At 30.9% G+C, this 19157-nt stretch overlaps 1 protein-coding gene across 11 annotated transcripts; it reads right to left on the bottom strand.

Annotated features, from left to right (window-relative positions):
- Positions 1–1232: 1232 nt before the first annotated feature.
- On the bottom strand, positions 1233–18576 carry LOC122523665. Of its 11 annotated transcripts, none has more exons than XM_043645574.1 (20): positions 18306–18576; positions 14358–14864; positions 14112–14254; positions 13354–13621; positions 13008–13278; positions 11795–12921; positions 11512–11684; positions 11051–11429; positions 8738–10878; positions 8437–8665; positions 8153–8350; positions 7645–7719; positions 4448–7207; positions 4212–4337; positions 3771–4136; positions 3478–3628; positions 3313–3401; positions 3146–3216; positions 2904–3070; positions 1233–2628 (listed from the first exon to the last, which is right to left on the bottom strand). In XM_043645574.1, exons 2-20 carry the CDS (start codon positions 14589–14591, stop codon positions 1967–1969), a joined length of 9630 nt encoding a protein of 3209 aa, XP_043501509.1. In that variant the 5' UTR covers positions 14592–14864; positions 18306–18576; the 3' UTR covers positions 1233–1966. The 11 variants fall into 11 exon arrangements, with proteins under 11 accessions (XP_043501509.1, XP_043501508.1, XP_043501507.1 ...); XM_043645573.1 differs by lacking the exon at positions 18306–18576 and adding an exon at positions 18053–18147; XM_043645572.1 differs by lacking the exon at positions 18306–18576 and adding an exon at positions 17972–18124.
- Between the last annotated feature and the right edge of the window lie 581 nt (positions 18577–19157).

The raw sequence follows: 19157 nt of genomic DNA, 5'->3' as shown, positions 1-19157 counted from the left end.
ACTTATGATTTTATACAGAAATATAGTATACCATATCAGATATATCAAATGATAATTTGAATGTTATACTTTCATTGATAATACATTCGAAAAACGATTATAAATTATATTTCTCGATCTTAGTGAATTGTTAGATAAAAAAAAAATTTCAAATTGAAATATTAATTTTAATATTTGTTAAACCATGTCACCAAAGATTTTCAACGTAAGATGCACAAAACAGAGAAACGATCCAATTAAAAGCAATTTAATTATTAAATAATTGAAGATCCCGTCACCATGAAATTATTTTAAAAAAACATATATTTTGGTGTACAAAAGGAATAAGGTAACAAAATTACCATTAATTGAAAGTAAAAAACATGAGAGTGCATGAGAACAAAATAAAAAAGTGAGTAACGATAGCACTTTTGACATTCTTAAGTAATTGATATGATTATTAAAAAAGTTCTTATAATTATACAGCATATGATTTCAATATTATTTCTGCATCATACAGAAGTATCAAATACATTGCATGTGCTTATTACTCATTTTTAAATTTTGTAATAAATTTTATTAAGCATATATTATTGCAAAGCAATGCATGACGAGAAGTTGTTTAAAGCAATGAAAAATTATTAAAAAATTATGGATTATAAAAATAACAGATTATATGCATAGTTTAGCAAACAAAACTATAATCTTGTAATTTATCTTATAAGCAGTAGTATTTATAGACATTTCAAATAAGAAATCGTGAAGAAACGTAAAATAAAAATTCTTTGTCTTTATATTGCAGAACAAATTTGGAAGAGTTTCATGAATTTTTTATGATCTTTCATCTGTCACTGAATTGCCTGAAATGTAATTCCCTGATTGTATGCTTTTTAAAATCTTTTTCTTATTATTAATAAAATTCTTGAAAATAAAATATATAAAGTAAAAAGTACTAAACACAACTGTATTTAATTGTAAAATGATGGTAATAGTACTCAAAAGTAGATATATGTAGGATTGCTAACTAGTAACACATTACTTTTTCTTTAATTGAAATAGGTAAAATCGCTAGAAATACATTAAAGCATAACAGTGACTATATTATCATATTTTTTCTCTGTTTATCTCCATTATTTGACACATTCACACATCACACACACATAAGTAAACATACGTTCTCTCTTCCTCACTTCATTTTCTCTCTATTTCTTATATTCTCTCTCTCTCGCTCTCTCTCTTTCTCTCTTTCTTCCTTTCTTGCTTTTCTCATTCCCTTCTTCTGAAGCATTCAGTATACATTAACAGTTATACATATAATCGAGCAGAATGGCTAGATGCCATTTCGATCGTAAGACTAGCTGAGGCCTGTACTAATATGGACTGTGCCATTTAAAAGATTGAGAGCATTTAAGGTCCTTTAAGCATTCCAATAATGGAAGATTTGCTTTTAATATCGAAGCACAGTTATACAACGTAGAGGCCTCTATCCCCAGCTTTTGAATTACCATTCAGAAACTTATTACGCCAGTTCAAAATATCCTTGAAATATTTAATTTCAATCTTGCTTCAATCGCGAGGCATATACCAAATATTAATGTTTTGCTGATGCGCGGGTAACAAGAATATCTTCTATGCATTTATACGTAAATGTCATAACACATCAAGCTCGAAGGGCATCATTATGGCTGCCTAACTAAACGCTAGTCAGTATAATATCAGCTAATGAGTTTCTTAAATTTTTGTAGAGTAACTGATTCTATACTGACTAATTTTTTCAATGACGCAGCATTATTAATTTGCTCTGTACATCTTATATATGCTTTCATATGTGTGCACCTCATGTATGACCAATATGTTTGGAGCATATCATATTAAAAGATAATTATAATAATACATAATTTTATAGTAATATTCAACGTTAAATAAAGAATGTATTATGTGGAAAAATTGACTGGAAAGTATAGAATATTTTGAATTGTGTATTGCGTTATTGATCTGCTTGAGGAAGGGTAGTTACATTTTCAGAACAATGCTGGGTTTCTGTAGGAGGCGTACCATCATGCGAGTTTCCTATTTGTGGAGTGGCAGGGGTCGCTGGTTGAGACTGAGGGGTCCCAGTAGGCGCATATATAAGACGATATCCAGCTGGTAAAATGAAGCCAGCATGCGACGTGCAACTGAATGTTTGAAAGTTTGCTAACGAAGGACCCTCGTGATATTGAACATATGCTCCACTTCCAATAGAACCTGATGTTGACGTTGGTGCAACTAAAGCTCCACTCGCAGAAGTAACGTTTGTTGTATCTGGTATTATTGGTGTAAACTGACATTGACTCGAATTTATAATCACAGGATTATTTGTTGAATCAGATATATCAGAGGTTTCGCTTGAATAGTTAATATTCTGTTGCGCAGAAATATTCTGCATACTTTCTGAAGGCACTACTGGAATTGGAATAACATAAGCATGCTGTATGCTGGCTGCTGTTTGTTGCTGTTGAAGTTGAAGTGGAGTTTGTTTAAGCTTCTGCATGGCTAACCTTAATGTTTCGTCGGTATCTGGACAATTGCTGATGCCTTTTTGCAATGGAGTTTGTGGGGCTGTGCTAAACGTTAAATGATCATCTACACCTGGTACTCTTCCTTGTCCTATATTTACATAAATAGATATATCCCTTTTTAAAAAATGATAGTACAAAGAATTATCTAATGAAAAGTTCAAATAAATACTTTTTTTCAGGATTTATATTAAAAACTTACTGTAAATAATATCTTAAATTATCTTGTTTTTTTCTTAAACATACTTATATGCTTGTATAAATTATAAAAGTTTGTAATATGTAGAATATATAGAAATATATATTTACATTTATATTGCAATAAACTTTAATTTTTGTATATTAATTTAAATTCTTACAACTGACCTGCTGCAGCATTGGTAGCTACTGTGTGATAAAGAAGTGGATGATGTTGGTGGTGCAACGCACTTGCTTGTTGTTGTTGTTGAATTAATAATTGCAGTTGTTGTTGTTGAAAACGTTCTAGTTCTTCTCGGTGCCTTCGTTGAAGTATTTCTAATTCCATAGTTTGCCTAAAGAATAAAATTTTGTTGTAATTTTTGTATTATATATTTATTCTTAATATATACTTTCTTATAAACTTATACCTTTTTATAAGTAATTGATATTCTTCACTTGGTGTTAAAGTTGATGCTCGTTCTTCTTTTTCTAATTGTAACTGAATATATAAATACATTTAATATTATTAATCTAAATGAAATAATTCTAATATGATCATATTCACACTCACACTAGTAAATATTATGGTTATTACCTCTACTTGCATAGAATTATTTGTTAATGTTGTTTGTATTGGAGGCATGGACCCTTCCCGACTCTGTATCAAATACGTTGTCGATGCTACTGTAACATTAAATAGAGTATATTTTAATGTATATAATAAATAACGTAAAAATATTAATAAAATGTGCACTATTACCATTCATGCTGAATATCTTACTTTGTTGTTCATCAGAATGACATGTTTTAATTTCTTGTTGTTGTATATTTGATGTAGCAGAGCTTGGAGGTCCCGATACTTTAGATACCATAAATCTTGAGATTTTTCTAACAGGTTGTGCAGCAGGTTTCTGTAAACATCGAAATATAATATATTTTTAATTGTAAAAAATATTATCATTAAATATTATACAAAATATTACTACATTTTATACAGCATTATACATTTGCGCGATTATGATTCTTTAATTTATAGTAGAAAATATAAAATACCTCAGAAACAGAATCTTGTAGTTCTGTTTGTACGGGTGTATTCGTATCAGAGCGAGACTGCACAATATTTGATGTCACAGAGGCAATAGGAACTGAAGGAACAGTTGTTAATAAATTTTGTGTTTGCTGCAACGCTGGTTGTACCGGTGGAGGATTAATAACAGGTACAGGAGGTGTTAACGGTTGAGGCGAAGTTGTTGGAAGTACGGGACCTCTATGATGAATTTTGGCTAATTCTTGTTCTAATTCCTGAAGGCGAGATCCTGGTCTTTGAATTCGTACTTTTATATTTTCTTTACTTGGACTCATGTTTTCAGGTCCTCCTTGATTTCCCGGTATAGGGCTATCCAGTGAGCAATCTACATTCTAAAGTATAAGAGATTATAACGTGTTTACTTGCTAAAATTATTTAAAATATTATTTACTTTTTATGTAACTTACAGATTGTGAAGATATAACTTGAGAAGAAGTATCTTGATATGTTATTGGTCCTTCAGAATTTGTTACTACATTTGAATCAATACCAGCACTCGTAGAATGTATTGTAGTCTGAGGTGATAGAGGGCCCTTTAATTTAAATAATATTTATAGTATAAATAAAAGTAATAACGTAAATTATTAGCAGTAATAGAAGCAGTAGTATTATTAATAGAGGTATAATGTTTGTAATTTAGTACCTGCGCTAGATTTTGTGCAGATGATATTGGCATACCAATATTAACCAACTTTTGTTGTAAAGAATGCATGTATGCATCATATCCTCCTGTTACTTGATGACTGTGAGGTGTAGCTGGATAACTTATAGGTGGTGTACCAACATTTAATAATTCAGATGGTTGACTAGTTACTTGAACAAGTTTTTGATGCAAATCTGCTATTGTTTGTGGCCCAGTTCCTCCTGTACTTCCTACACTACTTATATCTGATACTTTATCTAATGAATTCTGTTGACTCAATTTACGATGTTGATACTGCTGTTGTTGTTGTTGTTGTTGTTGCTGCTGCAACTGTTGTTGCTGTATAATTTGTTGTTGCATAAATAAAGTAGGATCGACAGATTCTACAAGTGTGTGCTCTGGAGTTACATCATGACTAGAATTTTCATTTTCCAAAGTTAACAACTGATAATCAGAAAACACACGTTTAATCACACTGCCACCTGAGCTATCATGAGCTTCAGTATCTAATATTTTTCCTATTTGTTGCTCTGGAAGTTTTAAATGTAAATGAGATTGATCAGATACAGTAGCAGGTTCTACATGAATTTGTTCTTGAGTTATTTGCTGCATTTGTGGATGGGCAGGAGGTATTTGTTGAAGCTGTGGTTGAATCTGCATAGGCTGAACATTTCGCACTGATATATTTTGAGGCAATATATTTTGGTTAGTACAACCCATCCATTTTGTTTGAGAAGACATCGTATGAGTTGACACATTTTGTTGTAAAATTTGTAATTGAGAATCGGTTTGTAATGGAACACTTAATTGAACTCCTTGTGGTAAGAAAGCTGAACTTTGATGGGGTAATTGCTGACTCTGAAATGTTTGTTGAACATTTGACAGGTTTTGATGAACTTGATGCATAGTTTGATTTTGAAAATTTTGCTGTGTTTGTGTTTGCATTGGTAATTGACTTATTTCAGGTTGTATAGGTTGGAAATATTGTTCTGATTGTGGTGCAGGTTTGTAATCAAGAACAGTTGTATTAACAGCAGTTGTGTTAATGTTTGGTTCATGAGTACTCAAGCCATGTGGTGTAGCAGATTTAGATTTTGGATTAGAAAGAATATTTGCTAAATTTTGTGCCAAATCAGGAAGTGTCGAAGATATCTCTTTTGGTTTAACTACAGGTTTATGAGCAGTTTCAGTAGAAACAATAGGATGAGCTGGCACTGTAACAGGAGCTGGCATTTGTGTAGGTAAATTTCCTGAAACATGCATGATATTTTGGGGAACTGTTTGATGTTGCCCAGGATCTTGATTTCCTTGCATTAAAGTTATAGGAGTATCTTGTGGGACAACTTGTACATGCTGTATATGTTGAATAGGCGTATTTGACATCATTGTAGAATATCTTTTATCTTCAGAAATATTGGATACTTCGGTTGTTTGAGATTCTGTTGACATATTAGATGTAGAAGAAATACTAGAAATCCTACGATTTCTTTCATCTACATTTGATTGTTGTAATTGTTGTATGGGTCCAGAAAGGATGACATACTGTTGATGTTGTTGTGGTAAATATTGATGTACGGGTCGTTGAGATTGATTTTGCTCTGTTTGCATATGTTGTTGAGTTACATTTTGTTGTACATTTTGTTGTATATTTTGTTGTACATTTTGTTGTACATTTTGTTGCACATTTTGTTGTACATTTTGTTGCACAATTTGTTGCTGTTGTATTATAATATTAGATTGCACAGTAGATTGATTTTGATATTGTGGTTGCGTGTTTAAATTGCTTGTTTGCATTTGTTGAGACTGCATTTCTTTTTGTGATATAGCAGTGAAATTTTGAACAGTTGACTGATGTACTTGTTGAGTTACTTGCTGTATAATTGGAGTACCAGGCATTATAACGTGTTGATTAGATTGTACAGCACCTATATTTTGTTGCAATTGCCCTGATATTGTCATTTGAGAAATATTCTGAACTCCAGCAGTTTGTTGATTAAATGGTTGTAAAGTAACCTTAGAATTATCCATTTGATCTAGAGATTGTTGTAAATTAGGTAAATTTATGTCAACGTTAGATGGTTGTTCTACTGTTACAACTTGTGTATCCAAAGTACTTATTTCTGTTTCTTCCGACTTTGTTGTATCTACCTTTACAGTATTATTTATATTTTCTGATATACCAGAGGCTTCTGTTTCATTTGCGAGTTGTTTTTGTTCAACCACGGGACTAACTAAGAAGCGAGATATCTTACGTATTGGTGCAGCAGTTAATGTCGACGTTTCTGTAGAATTTGCATCGGATGTTGGTATATCTTTATTTACATCTTTTTCTTGAATGTTTGTAACGTCTTTCGATATATCATCTTTCGTTGAATCACTTGTTTGAGATATAGAAGTATTCACATCTTCTATTTTTTTTTGAACGGACATAGCTGGCAATTGAGCAATTGAATAAGTATTAACATCTTCTTGGACGATATGAGTCGCTTCCAAAACTGTATCTGCAGATGTTAAAGAAATTCCACTTTCCTGAGGATCAGTGAAATCACTTGGAATATTAATTGGTGTCAATGTATCAGTATTTTGAGTAGACGTAGATGATCGTCTAGACGCTTCTGCCGATGTGCATTCAGTAGCTCCTTGGTTATCAGTTGTTGGAATATTTTGTTGCTTATCCAAAGAAGAATTTGCAATATGTGAAATTATTTGATCGATTGGCAACAATTTTGTTGGAGTAGAAGTGTTTGAAGTTTCGTCTCTCTGAAAAAATATAATATCATTTTTATGAATATACTCAACAAGTTTAAGAAAATTTAGATGTACAAACATATATATATCATATTATCTATTTATATATTTAATTTAATATTTTAATATTGATAATGAATAACAATAAGGAAATATGTAAATTAAACTATCACCAATACGGCTTCACGCTACATATACACACACGTATATATTTAATATTACATATATTCTTCCTTTTCTTTCCTAATTAAGTAATGGTACAGGTGATATAAGGTGCTCTGTTGATATTAAAATACCATTGTGATTGAACTGATATAATTCACATAATAAATATATAGATACTTCGGTTATTTATGACCTGATACAATAGGAAAGGATACATAAATAAATAGGAATATACAACAAAATGCAGGAAGTAGGAAAAGGAATGGTGAGGGTGATGAACTCACCGAACGGTGCCTACGATGGACTTTGTATGACGATCGGTGGCTGCTTTGACGAGTTAGTGAGCCATGTCTCACCTGCTGCGTCCAAAACCATATATACTAATTATATGCAAACTCTATCTATTATGTTCAAAAGATCGATATTTTGCATCTAATCGTTCATATTATCATCACATTTAATGATTACTTTAACTCATTGCTAATTGCAATAAATTTATACTTTTCCCAAATGAAAAACTTTTATCCTATTTTTAATTACTTGCATTAAATTAAACAAATAAGAATATATAAAATTACATCATTACCATTACTACCTAATTCTTTTCATTATATTTTATAAAGTAATTAAACTGTATGTTCTATAATTAAATATCTTCTGAACAATGTATAAAATATCTGTAAAAAAGACTATTTCATAGTTTTTATATTTCATTAAAGTATTCTACTTTCACGATCTAAATGAAATATATTATTTTCTAGTATAAGAAGAAACTGTAATAACTCTTAGTACCTTCGTTGTATCAAGACTGTGGTCTCGATCCCTTGGGCGACGACTTGTAACTGGACTACCACCAGCAGATTGATCTGGTGGACCATGGGCTACTAAAGGTAAAGCACGCGTTGGATCTAAACGTAACTGCTTCACAATATCTTCAATTAACTCGATAAATGTCTCGCATTGAGATTGTGGCAGCAAATTTTCAGCAGCCTGCATAATGAAAACAAATTACACACATTATTAATGTATACATTAGAGATTATATTCTGAAATATCATACTTTGAAGTACACATACCAAATTATTAGCAATATCAGTAGGTACCATGTCATCTCGATCAAATTTAAACGTAACAGTTTTTTGTTTGCTAGTATCTAGCTGACACTCAACAGTCATAGATTGACCTTCTCCACTACTTACTGACAAGACTGTTAATTTAATACCAGGCTTTTTGCGCTTAGTACCAGATCGTTTAACTCTATTTCTTTCGGAAGTTGTAACATTTTCTGAACTTTCAGAAATAACTCTAAAATAATAAATAATATGGTAACACATGGTAATAAAATACACATTGATTATTATTTAAATATAAGCTTACCCATCACTTGTAACTGCTGATTGTTGTGGTACAGTGCTTGTACTAGTAATTGGCAATTGTTGATTATTTAATTGTTCTTGATGCATAGTTGATTGCAGATCCAATGGTAAGGATTGTATAGAGTCCATAGTATCTTGTTTAGTTAAAGATGATCTGTCAGCAATAGATGATTCAGGATTTGAAACAAAAGGTTGCTGATGTTGTTGTGGTATATTAGCAGATGTCTGTATAGGACCACTTATTCCTGATGTCATAGGCATAGAGGTGGGCATAGAAGTAGGCATAGAAATAGGCATAGAAGTAGGCATAACAGTCCCACTTTGCGAATACTGCAATTGCACTACTATATTTTGTTGAGATTGCGGTTGATGACCAGTATTAGAGAGCATTGAAGGAGCACTTTGAATACTAGGCATTGTAGATGTTGCACCACTTTGTACATGAGTTACTGGCACTGAACTTTGAATATTCATTCCTGATGGTATTTGTGTTTGAACTTGTCCAGTTTGTTGTTGTATATATGGCTGAGAAGTTGCAGGAGCAGAGTTACCGGAAATATTTGTGTGTGAATAAATTTGTTGTGCAGTCTGAGTAGATGACAAAATTTCTACATGACCAGATGGATTATTAGAAGTAGCATACGTGTGAAATATTTGTTGTGGCATATTTTGTTGATACAAAGTAGAACTAGTATATCCTGCACTACCAGTTGTATTTTGTTGATAATATTGTTGACTTTGAATTGGTGGAGAACCAACTGGATGTTGATGTACTTGTTGAATATGTTGCATCTGAGATTGTGAATACTGCACTTGTTGTTGAGGTTGAGGTACTTGTTGATGTATATGCTGTTGTTGAGGCAACATCTGTACCTGAGATTGCAATTGTTGTTGAATCTGATGTGTTATTTGCTGTGGTACACTCATTTGATTTAATTGAATATATTGTTGAGGCTGATGTATATGTTGCTGTTGCATTTGTTGCTGTTGTTGTATTTGCTGCTGTTGCTGTATTTGCTGTTGCTGTTGTATTTGCTGCTGCTGCTGCATTTGTTGCTGCTGCTGTATTTGCTGCTGCTGCTGCTGTATTTGCTGTTGCTGCTGTATTTGTTGTTGCTGCTGTTGTATTTGGTGCTGCTGCTGCTGTATTTGCTGTTGCTGCTGTATCTGCTGTTGTTGTATCTGTTGTTGTTGTATTTGTTGTGTTACTGGAGGAAACTGGGGTTGGGCTTGAACATTTTGAGGAGTAGAGCATTGTGGTGAATTTGCACTCAGATTTTGCGGAACATGTGGCGAATACTGTTGTGGTTGATATTGCTGCTGTAATTGCTGATATTGTGGCTGTTGTTGATATTGAACTTGTTGTGCAGCTTGTGATGCTTGTTGTATTTGCTGAGCCTGCTGAGGCTGAACTACTGATGTTTGTTGCTGCATAAGTGGCTGCTGAAGTGGTTGTTGAACCAATTGTACTTGTTGAGGTTGTAAATTATGTTGTTGGCCTGGTTGTGAAGTTGATTGCAATTGTGATTGTTGTAATGGTATTTGATTTGGTTGTAATTGCATTTGTACTTGACTTTGCATTGGTATGCCCATACTAGATTGAAGTTGTTGTTGTTGTAATTGCATTTGTTGTAATATTAATTGTTGTTGCTGTAAAATATTTTCAGCAGATGTGGTACTAGTATCAGCTTCTCTATCTAAACGTTCTTTTTCTTCTTTAGCTCGTCGTTCCTCCCTTTCTCGTAATAAAGCAGCTATTTGTGATTTCAACATCTTAGCTACTGCTTTCGCATCTTCTTCTAATATAAGACTCGATTTAGCCATTTCTGAGGCAACTTCTTCCGCATTATCAGCTTGGATGTCGAAATCAAATTGGATTGCTTCATTTTCTTTATGTTTGTTTGTCCGTTTTTTTGGATCCAAAACTCTCAATCTGAATTCTACACGTGATAATTCGGCATCTGCTATAGCCGAATCACGTGATACCATCTCCAATTTTAATCCTATATCATCCGCAAAAAATTCATGATTTAAAAGATCCTTAACTAAAGGTCGTTCTTCTTTTTTTAAGCGAATGCACATTTCGATAATTTCACGTACTTCTGGTATATCCACCTTATCGTAACTCTGAGGTTTAACACCCTATGTTGAAAAAATAAAATTATTTAAATATCGTTATAACTTCTGTATATATATATATATAAAATTATTTGAAAATAAGGAATATTTAAATTAGTCTAGTAATATAATAATTGATTAAAATTGAAAAAAAGAGATTATAATTTTTGTAATGTAAAAATCTATAAAAACTTACAGAAACAACACGTTTGTATATTTGCGCTGGACCTGTACATTCGGAATATGGATATTCACTCGTAGCCATTTCGAGCATACACATTCCAAATGCATAGACATCGACTGATTCGTCATAATGTTCTTCATACATTTCTGGTGCCATAAATTCTGGTGTGCCAATAACACTTTTTGCAAAACTCCGATTTTTTAACGTAGCCAAACCTAAATCACCGATTTTAACACTGCCTGTAGTACCAGTGATAAATATATTATCACACTTTAAATCACGATGAATAATTGGAGGAGATCTAGAATGCAAAAAACTAAGCCCTTTGAGGATTTGACGGCACCAAGATTTTACAACTTTTGGATTAATTTTCTTAAATCTTCTTAAATACCTAAAATAATTAATAACCAAGTTAAAGATAGAATTTGTATTTAAAAGAAAAGAAAAAATATATTTTTATAATTGAAATTTACGTTTTTAATGTTCCTGATGTCATAAGTTCTGTGACTAGTACAATATATTTTCTACGTGTAAGCGTGACTTCCCAATAATCATAAAATCTAACAATATTAGGATGTTGGAGTCCCTTTAACATTTCCGCTTCTTCTCGAAATCTCAGTCTTTCTGTTTTATTTAATTTTTTCTCCTATAAACAATTATTAAATCTTTATCTTTTCTTTTTTTAATTATTAAATCTTTTTTAAATATTAAACCTATATTTGTGTCAGAACTATGAATATTTAGCGTTTCACTGACCTGAAGTTCACACCAAGCAACAGCTACTCCTGTTTGAGTATCCAAACCACGATAAACAGTTTTAAAACTACCACGTCCAATTTCTTCTTCAAATTTTAAAAATCTTCCATCAGGTGAGATACCTATTGCTTTTTCCTCGTCGTCATCAATTTTAGCTTTTTGGACGCTTGCCGTCATTACTAGATTATGTACATCTTCCATAGCCATTGCTTTTTGACTTAATTTTTCATCTGCTTTAAAATTTTCATCAAGTAAAGGCCCAATGAAACCTTCGTCAGTCTCTTCTTGCGTAGTTGTTTCTTTTTGAGAAATTTTCTCTCCATCTGTCTCTTTTTGTGAATTAGTATTCTTCATGACTTCTATATCTGTATCCAGTGGTGGAACTTTTCCTAATTTACTCAAAGACTCGTGAAGTGCTTGAGTTGCTACTATATCACTAATACTAGTACCATTATCGTCTTCATCATAAATTGTTACACCTTCATCTTCAACTCTTTGTGTCTCTGTTTCGTTACCTTCTGAATCTATTATTTCTTCTGAAACTTTAGATGTAACAAATCTGGAATTTTTTACTACCTCTTCATTTGATTTTTCTTTATTACAGTCTTTAGGCATTGATTCCATTTCTAAACTATTTACAGCAGCAGATTCATTATTAGATGATTTTCTTCTTGGATTTGCATTTACGGTATTTATGGACGTTTCTGTGGACGTTGTTGTAGAATCTATATTACTTTTTACATTAATTTCTTCTATTGTCTTAGAATTATGTAATTTGTTTACATCTTGTGGAATAGATTTATTTTTAGATCTTAAAGATTTGTCACCATCATTATTTCTTTTACTTGCACTAGAAGACGAGGATATTTTTGTATTGCTGTGTTCAACCAAATCTTCACTAATATCATCTTTTTTTATTTTTGGCTCTACTGTATCTGTTATGGTACATTCTGAAATTTCTGTTGCAGATGTTTCTTTCTCGTAAACACCAGAAAACATTTCCGAAATATTCTGTTTTAATAATTCTGTGCACTCTATATGTATATTCGGTTCTATAGTCACTTCATCTTCAGTTATTCTTTTCGATTTTACTTTACTCATTGGTGTGGAAGGTGTGGAACTACATCCTGAATATGAAAATTAATATTTTTTATTATTCAGTATACATCATGATTCATATCTTAATAATCTATGTATGATCATTAAATCTTACCCGATACTTTGAACACATTCTCTGTTGCAGTAATAGCCTCCTCTGCATCACTAAAGCTGTGATCATTTTCATGATCTAAGGAGGATGAATCTTGACTTCGAGAAGATGACTTTTCTGAAATACGAACACCAGACAAACCCTTCTTCTTAGAAGAAGGTGAACTAGTTGGAACACCGTTACTAGTTATGGACAATGAATCTGCATTTTGTTCAACTCGCTGCATTCGAATTTGCTTTTTGCAGATTGTAGCAGAAGGACGACTTGACAGAGCCTATAAAGAAATTTATATTTAGTAAAATAGTTTATTTTCAATTTCATAGTATAATATTTATTATATAAAATGTACCTTTCTTTCAGAAGAACTACTAGAACTAGAAGCAGTTCGAGAAACAATCGACTGCTTTCTTTCCCGTCTATGATTATGTGAATTATTGTGAGTTCTTTGTGTTGTAACAACTGGACAAGGATTTCCTCCTTCTTGAGAGGCTAAGTGGCCCACTGACAAACCAATGCCACCCTGGCTGCTACCACCCCCACTGGCCACCAGCTTAGGACATAAACTAGACAGGCCACCGCTGGTACCACCTGATGAACGTTGCCTGTTTGTCTCATACCTAAAATCCAGTTAAAAATCATGTTCAATTCTAGAATTTATTTTATGTTATACAGAATAGTAAGATAGAGCTTAAGGTAATTTCAAACAAATTATAATATAATAACATCTAACACATAAACTTATAAGCACAATTATGAGTTATTTAAATAAATTCAAAATTCAATTTGCATAATTATAAAGATTAGCAGTATTAATATGATTACGTGTTTTAATTAGATTAAAAATGAGTGTGCACTTTTTATTTAACAAATAAAACTTAAAATCAAAAATAAAGTTAAAGAAGCGTGTATTAAGAGGTGCATATCATAACTTTCTTGAACTGTGTAGAAATGTAAATAAATGTATATAAAAAGCAAAAAACAGAAAAATAATATAAAATTTAAATGGTAATAGTCTTTACTGTAACCTATCCAAATATTAAATTAAATAAAAAAATAAAAAAAGTGTGAATGTAAAAAGCATGATTTTTGATACAGACATCATTATACCTGTCCTGCCTGCTGTGGCCAGATGAGAGAAGACCACGCACTGTGTTGCCTATAGCTGCTCTCTTTTTAGCCTCCTTTTCCCGTTCTCTGTACCCACCAGATCCAGTGCTCACCTGATTCTCTTGACGAGTACTTCTATCAGTCTATGTGGAGAAAAGAGGGAAAAATAATATAAAATTATATTTAATATAATATTTTTGTGTGATATTGGTAAACAACAATTGAAGTACATTATTATATGCTTACCTTAATATTTAAAAGTTTGATATTCAAATTAGAATTCGTGTTTGTTGGTACAGGACTAAGATCACAACGAACTCTTCTATGCGATCTTCCAACCACTTGCGATTCTTCTTCCAAATCTAATTGATTTCCAATTGCAAAAACTTGAGTTTGTGTCAGCACAATATCTTCACTGCTGTGTTTTTGACTACTACGCACCGAACTCACTGCCTTGTTTTCATTACAACATCTCGGCATTGCACATAACCAACTTTTAAGAATTTGATGGTTAAAATATTGACCAATTTTGAATGTAAGTATTTACTTTTGGTTAATAAATAAGTAATGAATATTCTTTTCCCCTTCGATTTCTTTTTAAACTAATTATAAAATAATGGCTTCAAGCCTGTCTTCAAAGATGTAAAGAATCAAAGAAAGCTTTATAACATCAGCTTTTCAATAAGCTTTATACATAATTTCTATAATCCTTAACTTTTAATTAACATGCCATGCCAAATCACTCGATGAAATCTGAAATCAAATAGTAAAACAAATTTAAAAAAAATATCTAGGTATATTAAAGATTAAAAATGAAAGTATGTCAAAATTAATTAAAGATTATATAAAGTGTAATTTTGTGAAATTATTTAAATATTTCAAATAAACATATACATAAAACGCATATTATCTATTAAACAATAACTATTTACAAGCTATATATGTTCTTTCAATATAGGTACAAAAAATAAAATTTGCGTGAACAAAATATTTTTTAGGTTAAATAAAAACAATAAATCGCTCCTGGAAATAGCAATAAAAAGCTATTATAAAAGGACAAAGTCCTAACAAAAAGAAGAAGAAAAAGAAATAATAATTTATGCCAAAAAAATTGTTTACTATAGCATTATAAATAATTGTTAATATTAAAAATACCGATTAAAAAAAATTTGAAAAAAGCGAACTGAAAAATTCTGCTCTACCCAATTTGCTCCTTCTAAGTATTTTTTGACCGGTTTTGCAACGTGTGGTATAGCGTTTCATACAGCAGAATCAATTTGTTATGTTATAGATCTAGATCATTGTGTCTGGATCATTTTTCTTTTAAGCTTGGTTCAAACATATTAGTTGTAGTCAATAACAATTGCCAGAGATGGTTTCAAACATTCAACTGGTTGCAGCGGTTCATAATACATGATACTCTTTTAGTCCCACTAAATCAATTTCCTTCTTTCTGAACGATTCCCATTACATATAGATGTTTTTCAACAGTGGATCGATCAACATTTAATTCTTTTTTAATTACTTTTTAAGAGATTAATATGGGTTTTCATTAAATAATGTTTACAAATTTGTTTGGTACACCTTCCCATTCATTGTCGCTTACATTGAAATCATTATTGCTGAATTACAGAAACCATTTCTTACAAATTTTATTCAATGCTCACCATAAATATACATGAGCAAATGATGCGTTTTCACAGCACTTTTCTTTAAAATGAAATAGTGAAATAAAATTTCTTAGCAACATTGCTTTATTAGAATTAATTTTGATATTTTCAATGCGAACAAAATAACTGTTGCTTATGCTTCAAACGAATGTCATCTACTATGTTTGGAAGCTTACACGCATACTTTTCAAATATATGTATAATATATATATTGCTGTTTCAACACACTAGGCATCCTGCTCAACACATGTTGATAAACACGCAAGCAATACTACTCATGATATCTTTAAAAAAAAAGGCAGAAACTTATTCCCATATGCAATATTAATATTAATATTAGTAGATGGTAAAAGTATTATGTACACAATTACAATGTGTGGGTAATGTTATCAATATTCATCATATAAAATACCTCCAAGACTCCACGGTGTAGTATTTTAAATTATTCACTGTCCTTTGTGTATATCATTTTAAAACAAAAGTTTTGATATGACCCATTTAGAACTAAGTAACAAAAACAAACTATAATATTACGTCTTTTCTTAAACTGGCTTTTAACATCTTAAAATCTTGTTGCAGGAATGGCCTTTAATCCGATAAATTTGTTGTCTTTGTATGCCGTAAAGCAAAATCAAAATTATTGACATATTTAAAATAAAAAATAAGGATTACAAAAAACGAGACTTTTACAATATTATTTTGTACTCTGGACTTCTTGAAAGAATTTTCTTATAGTAAAAAACGAATAGATTAAAAGTCAGTTCAAAAGGGAACATTATTTTGTCCTAAATGTGGGTGCATAGTCCAACTCCAAATTCTGTCTTTTTCCACAAACATTCTGTTCAAAGCAAATATTTAATATGTTCAGTATATATCATAAATATAACATTATATATATAGAAATTATTGTTACATCAGTACGATATAAGTTAAAAAAGATAATTTAAAATAAATTTAAAAAAATAAAAGTAAAACTATATACATATATATATATATATATATAGATTGACCTACTTTTTTTATGTATATAGTTAAACGATAATTTAATTTATTATTATTTGAATCAAAATTAATTATAATCTTTATTTTAATGTTACAGTCTCTTATATTATCTCAGTGCTTTTTATGAATGTATAAGATAAGTGCATTTTAAGTATATAATATCTTTTGTATTAACTTTACCAGAAGCTTTTCAAGAATATGAAATATATATGGTATGTTAATATAGAGCTATTAAAATATTTTTCAAAATATTATGCATGTTATAGAAGAAAAAAAATGTAATACTTAATAATACAATCAAAGTTTTGCGCTATGACTTATAAATGTATTATTATTAGAATTTAATTTGAAGTATTTTAATGATATAAATTAATTGAAACTAAACATTTAAATTACTTATGCAGTTTCTATCTTGCGAAAATTTCTATACCACACAGATTATATAAATTTAACTTCATCAATAGAACAATGCTGATCATATCCACTTGCCAATAAATATAAGAGGAACTATCGTCGTTATTAGCACAGTAGTTATATATTACATATTGTCTATAGTTTAAATCGTAAAGCAAAGATATGCAAATATTCATCTGTCCGATCGCTTAAATTGCAACGCAAAATGCAAATTAATGGACCTCGAAGGAAAGAATTTACCACATTAAAGGCGTAGAATGTAATTAAGTATCATGGGACAGACTCGAAAAATGTTGACAGTGTATAGTCGGTCGGTATATAGTACATCTTCACATACACACAGAGACGCGTGTGTGTAAATATACGTATCTCACGAGTACTATTGCGCCGCGTGCTATACGCACAGCGTATGCACATTATACACGTAGATAGAAGGAAATAATACACTTACACGTCGCAAATCAAATAACTGCACACAATCGTACACGCGCACATAGAGAGACACCGAGATAATGTGACATCTATCTCAAAAATATCGTGTCCTTATATATTTTGTATATTGTCTGATCGAAAGAAATTTATAGTTGCGTGAAAGAGATTAAATTTTGTCTACTTCAAGAAAAATAATGATCTTTTAATATAGTTTTGACTGATAAATCTGAGCAAAAAGATTGTTGGTACTTGTTATGCGAAAACGAACAGTACCCTCCTACCAATGCCGAGCTACCCAAATGAAAATATCGAGTATCCAACTTATTTTAATATTCTCATTACCTCCAATATAAATTTGATCATACTAGCTTTGTGATGCACTGACAAACAGCACTCGTAATCCTTTAATCTGCCGGTACTCACATTTGTGCTGCAGAAAATCTCCCGACTACACCCAAATAACCACCATTTTTTTTACTGGTTGCTACGCTCTCTTGCGGTATTACATGCAATACTATCATTGTATTTAAGACGCGTTTCGAAAGTAAATACTCGACCTCCGAATATATATTTTTTCTTTATAGTTTGATGAACTTTCTTACAAAATTTTGAAAATGATCTCTCAAATTAATAAAATCGTTAAAAAATTATACAATTTAAATTATCAAGTACTTACTATATGAGATACTTCTCTACCTCCAACCATCAACTGTTGAAACAACCAATTGTCGCAACATCCAACTACATAATAAGGAAACGTGATAAAATCCAGCTGGAATCATGTTAACTACCACCACCACGAAATTATACAGTCCTAAAATCATTCCAATTTTACCAATTACAAGCTCAACGAGAAAAAACAAACTATTAAAATTAAGTAACTATAAATAAAATTGTGTCCATTTGGTCGTATATAGAAGGTGATTACAGTTTGGTTTTCAGCCATTTGTCCTAGTTATTTTTGAAATGTATCAGTACAGTTTAGGAAATATAAAAAAAAAACTGTCCTAGTTTTAAAGTTGAGAAAATGGTCATCTTAGATGTGTCCAATCGGTGTACATAGTTGTGATCAAATTTTAAATAGTCAAAAGTTTTCTTCGAGAAGATTTGAGTATAAAAAATTGATCAAATTAAATATCTTGAGGATAACAATATATTAAAACGTTTATAATTAGAAAGAGCTTGCAATATGAAAATAAAATATTGCAAAAATATATATGTAAATATTAATAGTATCCATAATTATCAACAAAGTATATTATAAGGAAATTATATAAACTTATTTGATGCATGCATGTATGGAATTTAAAAATGAATATGATAATTTGAGATATGACATACTATTATTTTAATCACAATTAAATTAGGTTAGCAATGAAACTTACACTTGTAAAGTCATATAATTTAAAAATTCTTTTCTAAATTGATTTGTAACGAGCTTTAAAAAATAAAAATGCAGATTCTCATTTAAAAGTGAATGAGTTATCACGAATGTATTTGTATTCATACCGCTTTTGGTACGAATGTT

This window comes from Polistes fuscatus, unplaced genomic scaffold, assembly GCF_010416935.1.
Source record: "Polistes fuscatus isolate 324 unplaced genomic scaffold, CU_Pfus_HIC Scaffold6, whole genome shotgun sequence".
NCBI lineage: Eukaryota > Metazoa > Arthropoda > Insecta > Hymenoptera > Vespidae > Polistes > Polistes fuscatus.
The sequence above is the reverse complement of the archived record's forward strand: the minus strand, read 5'-3'. Positions and strand labels throughout refer to the sequence as shown.

Excerpts from the sequence above, each read along its gene's own strand:
- LOC122523665 (XM_043645574.1), bottom strand. The coding sequence starts at position 14,591 with ATGCCGAGATGTTGTAATGAAAACAAGGCAGTGAGTTCGGTGCGTAGT. Across the intron at positions 10,879-11,050 it reads TATACAAACGTGTTGTTTCT|GGTGTTAAACCTCAGAGTTA; the intron begins GTAAGTTTTTAT and ends TTTTCAACATAG. Across the intron at positions 3,217-3,312 it reads ATAATTCTATGCAAGTAGAG|TTACAATTAGAAAAAGAAGA; the intron begins GTAATAACCATA and ends TTATATATTCAG.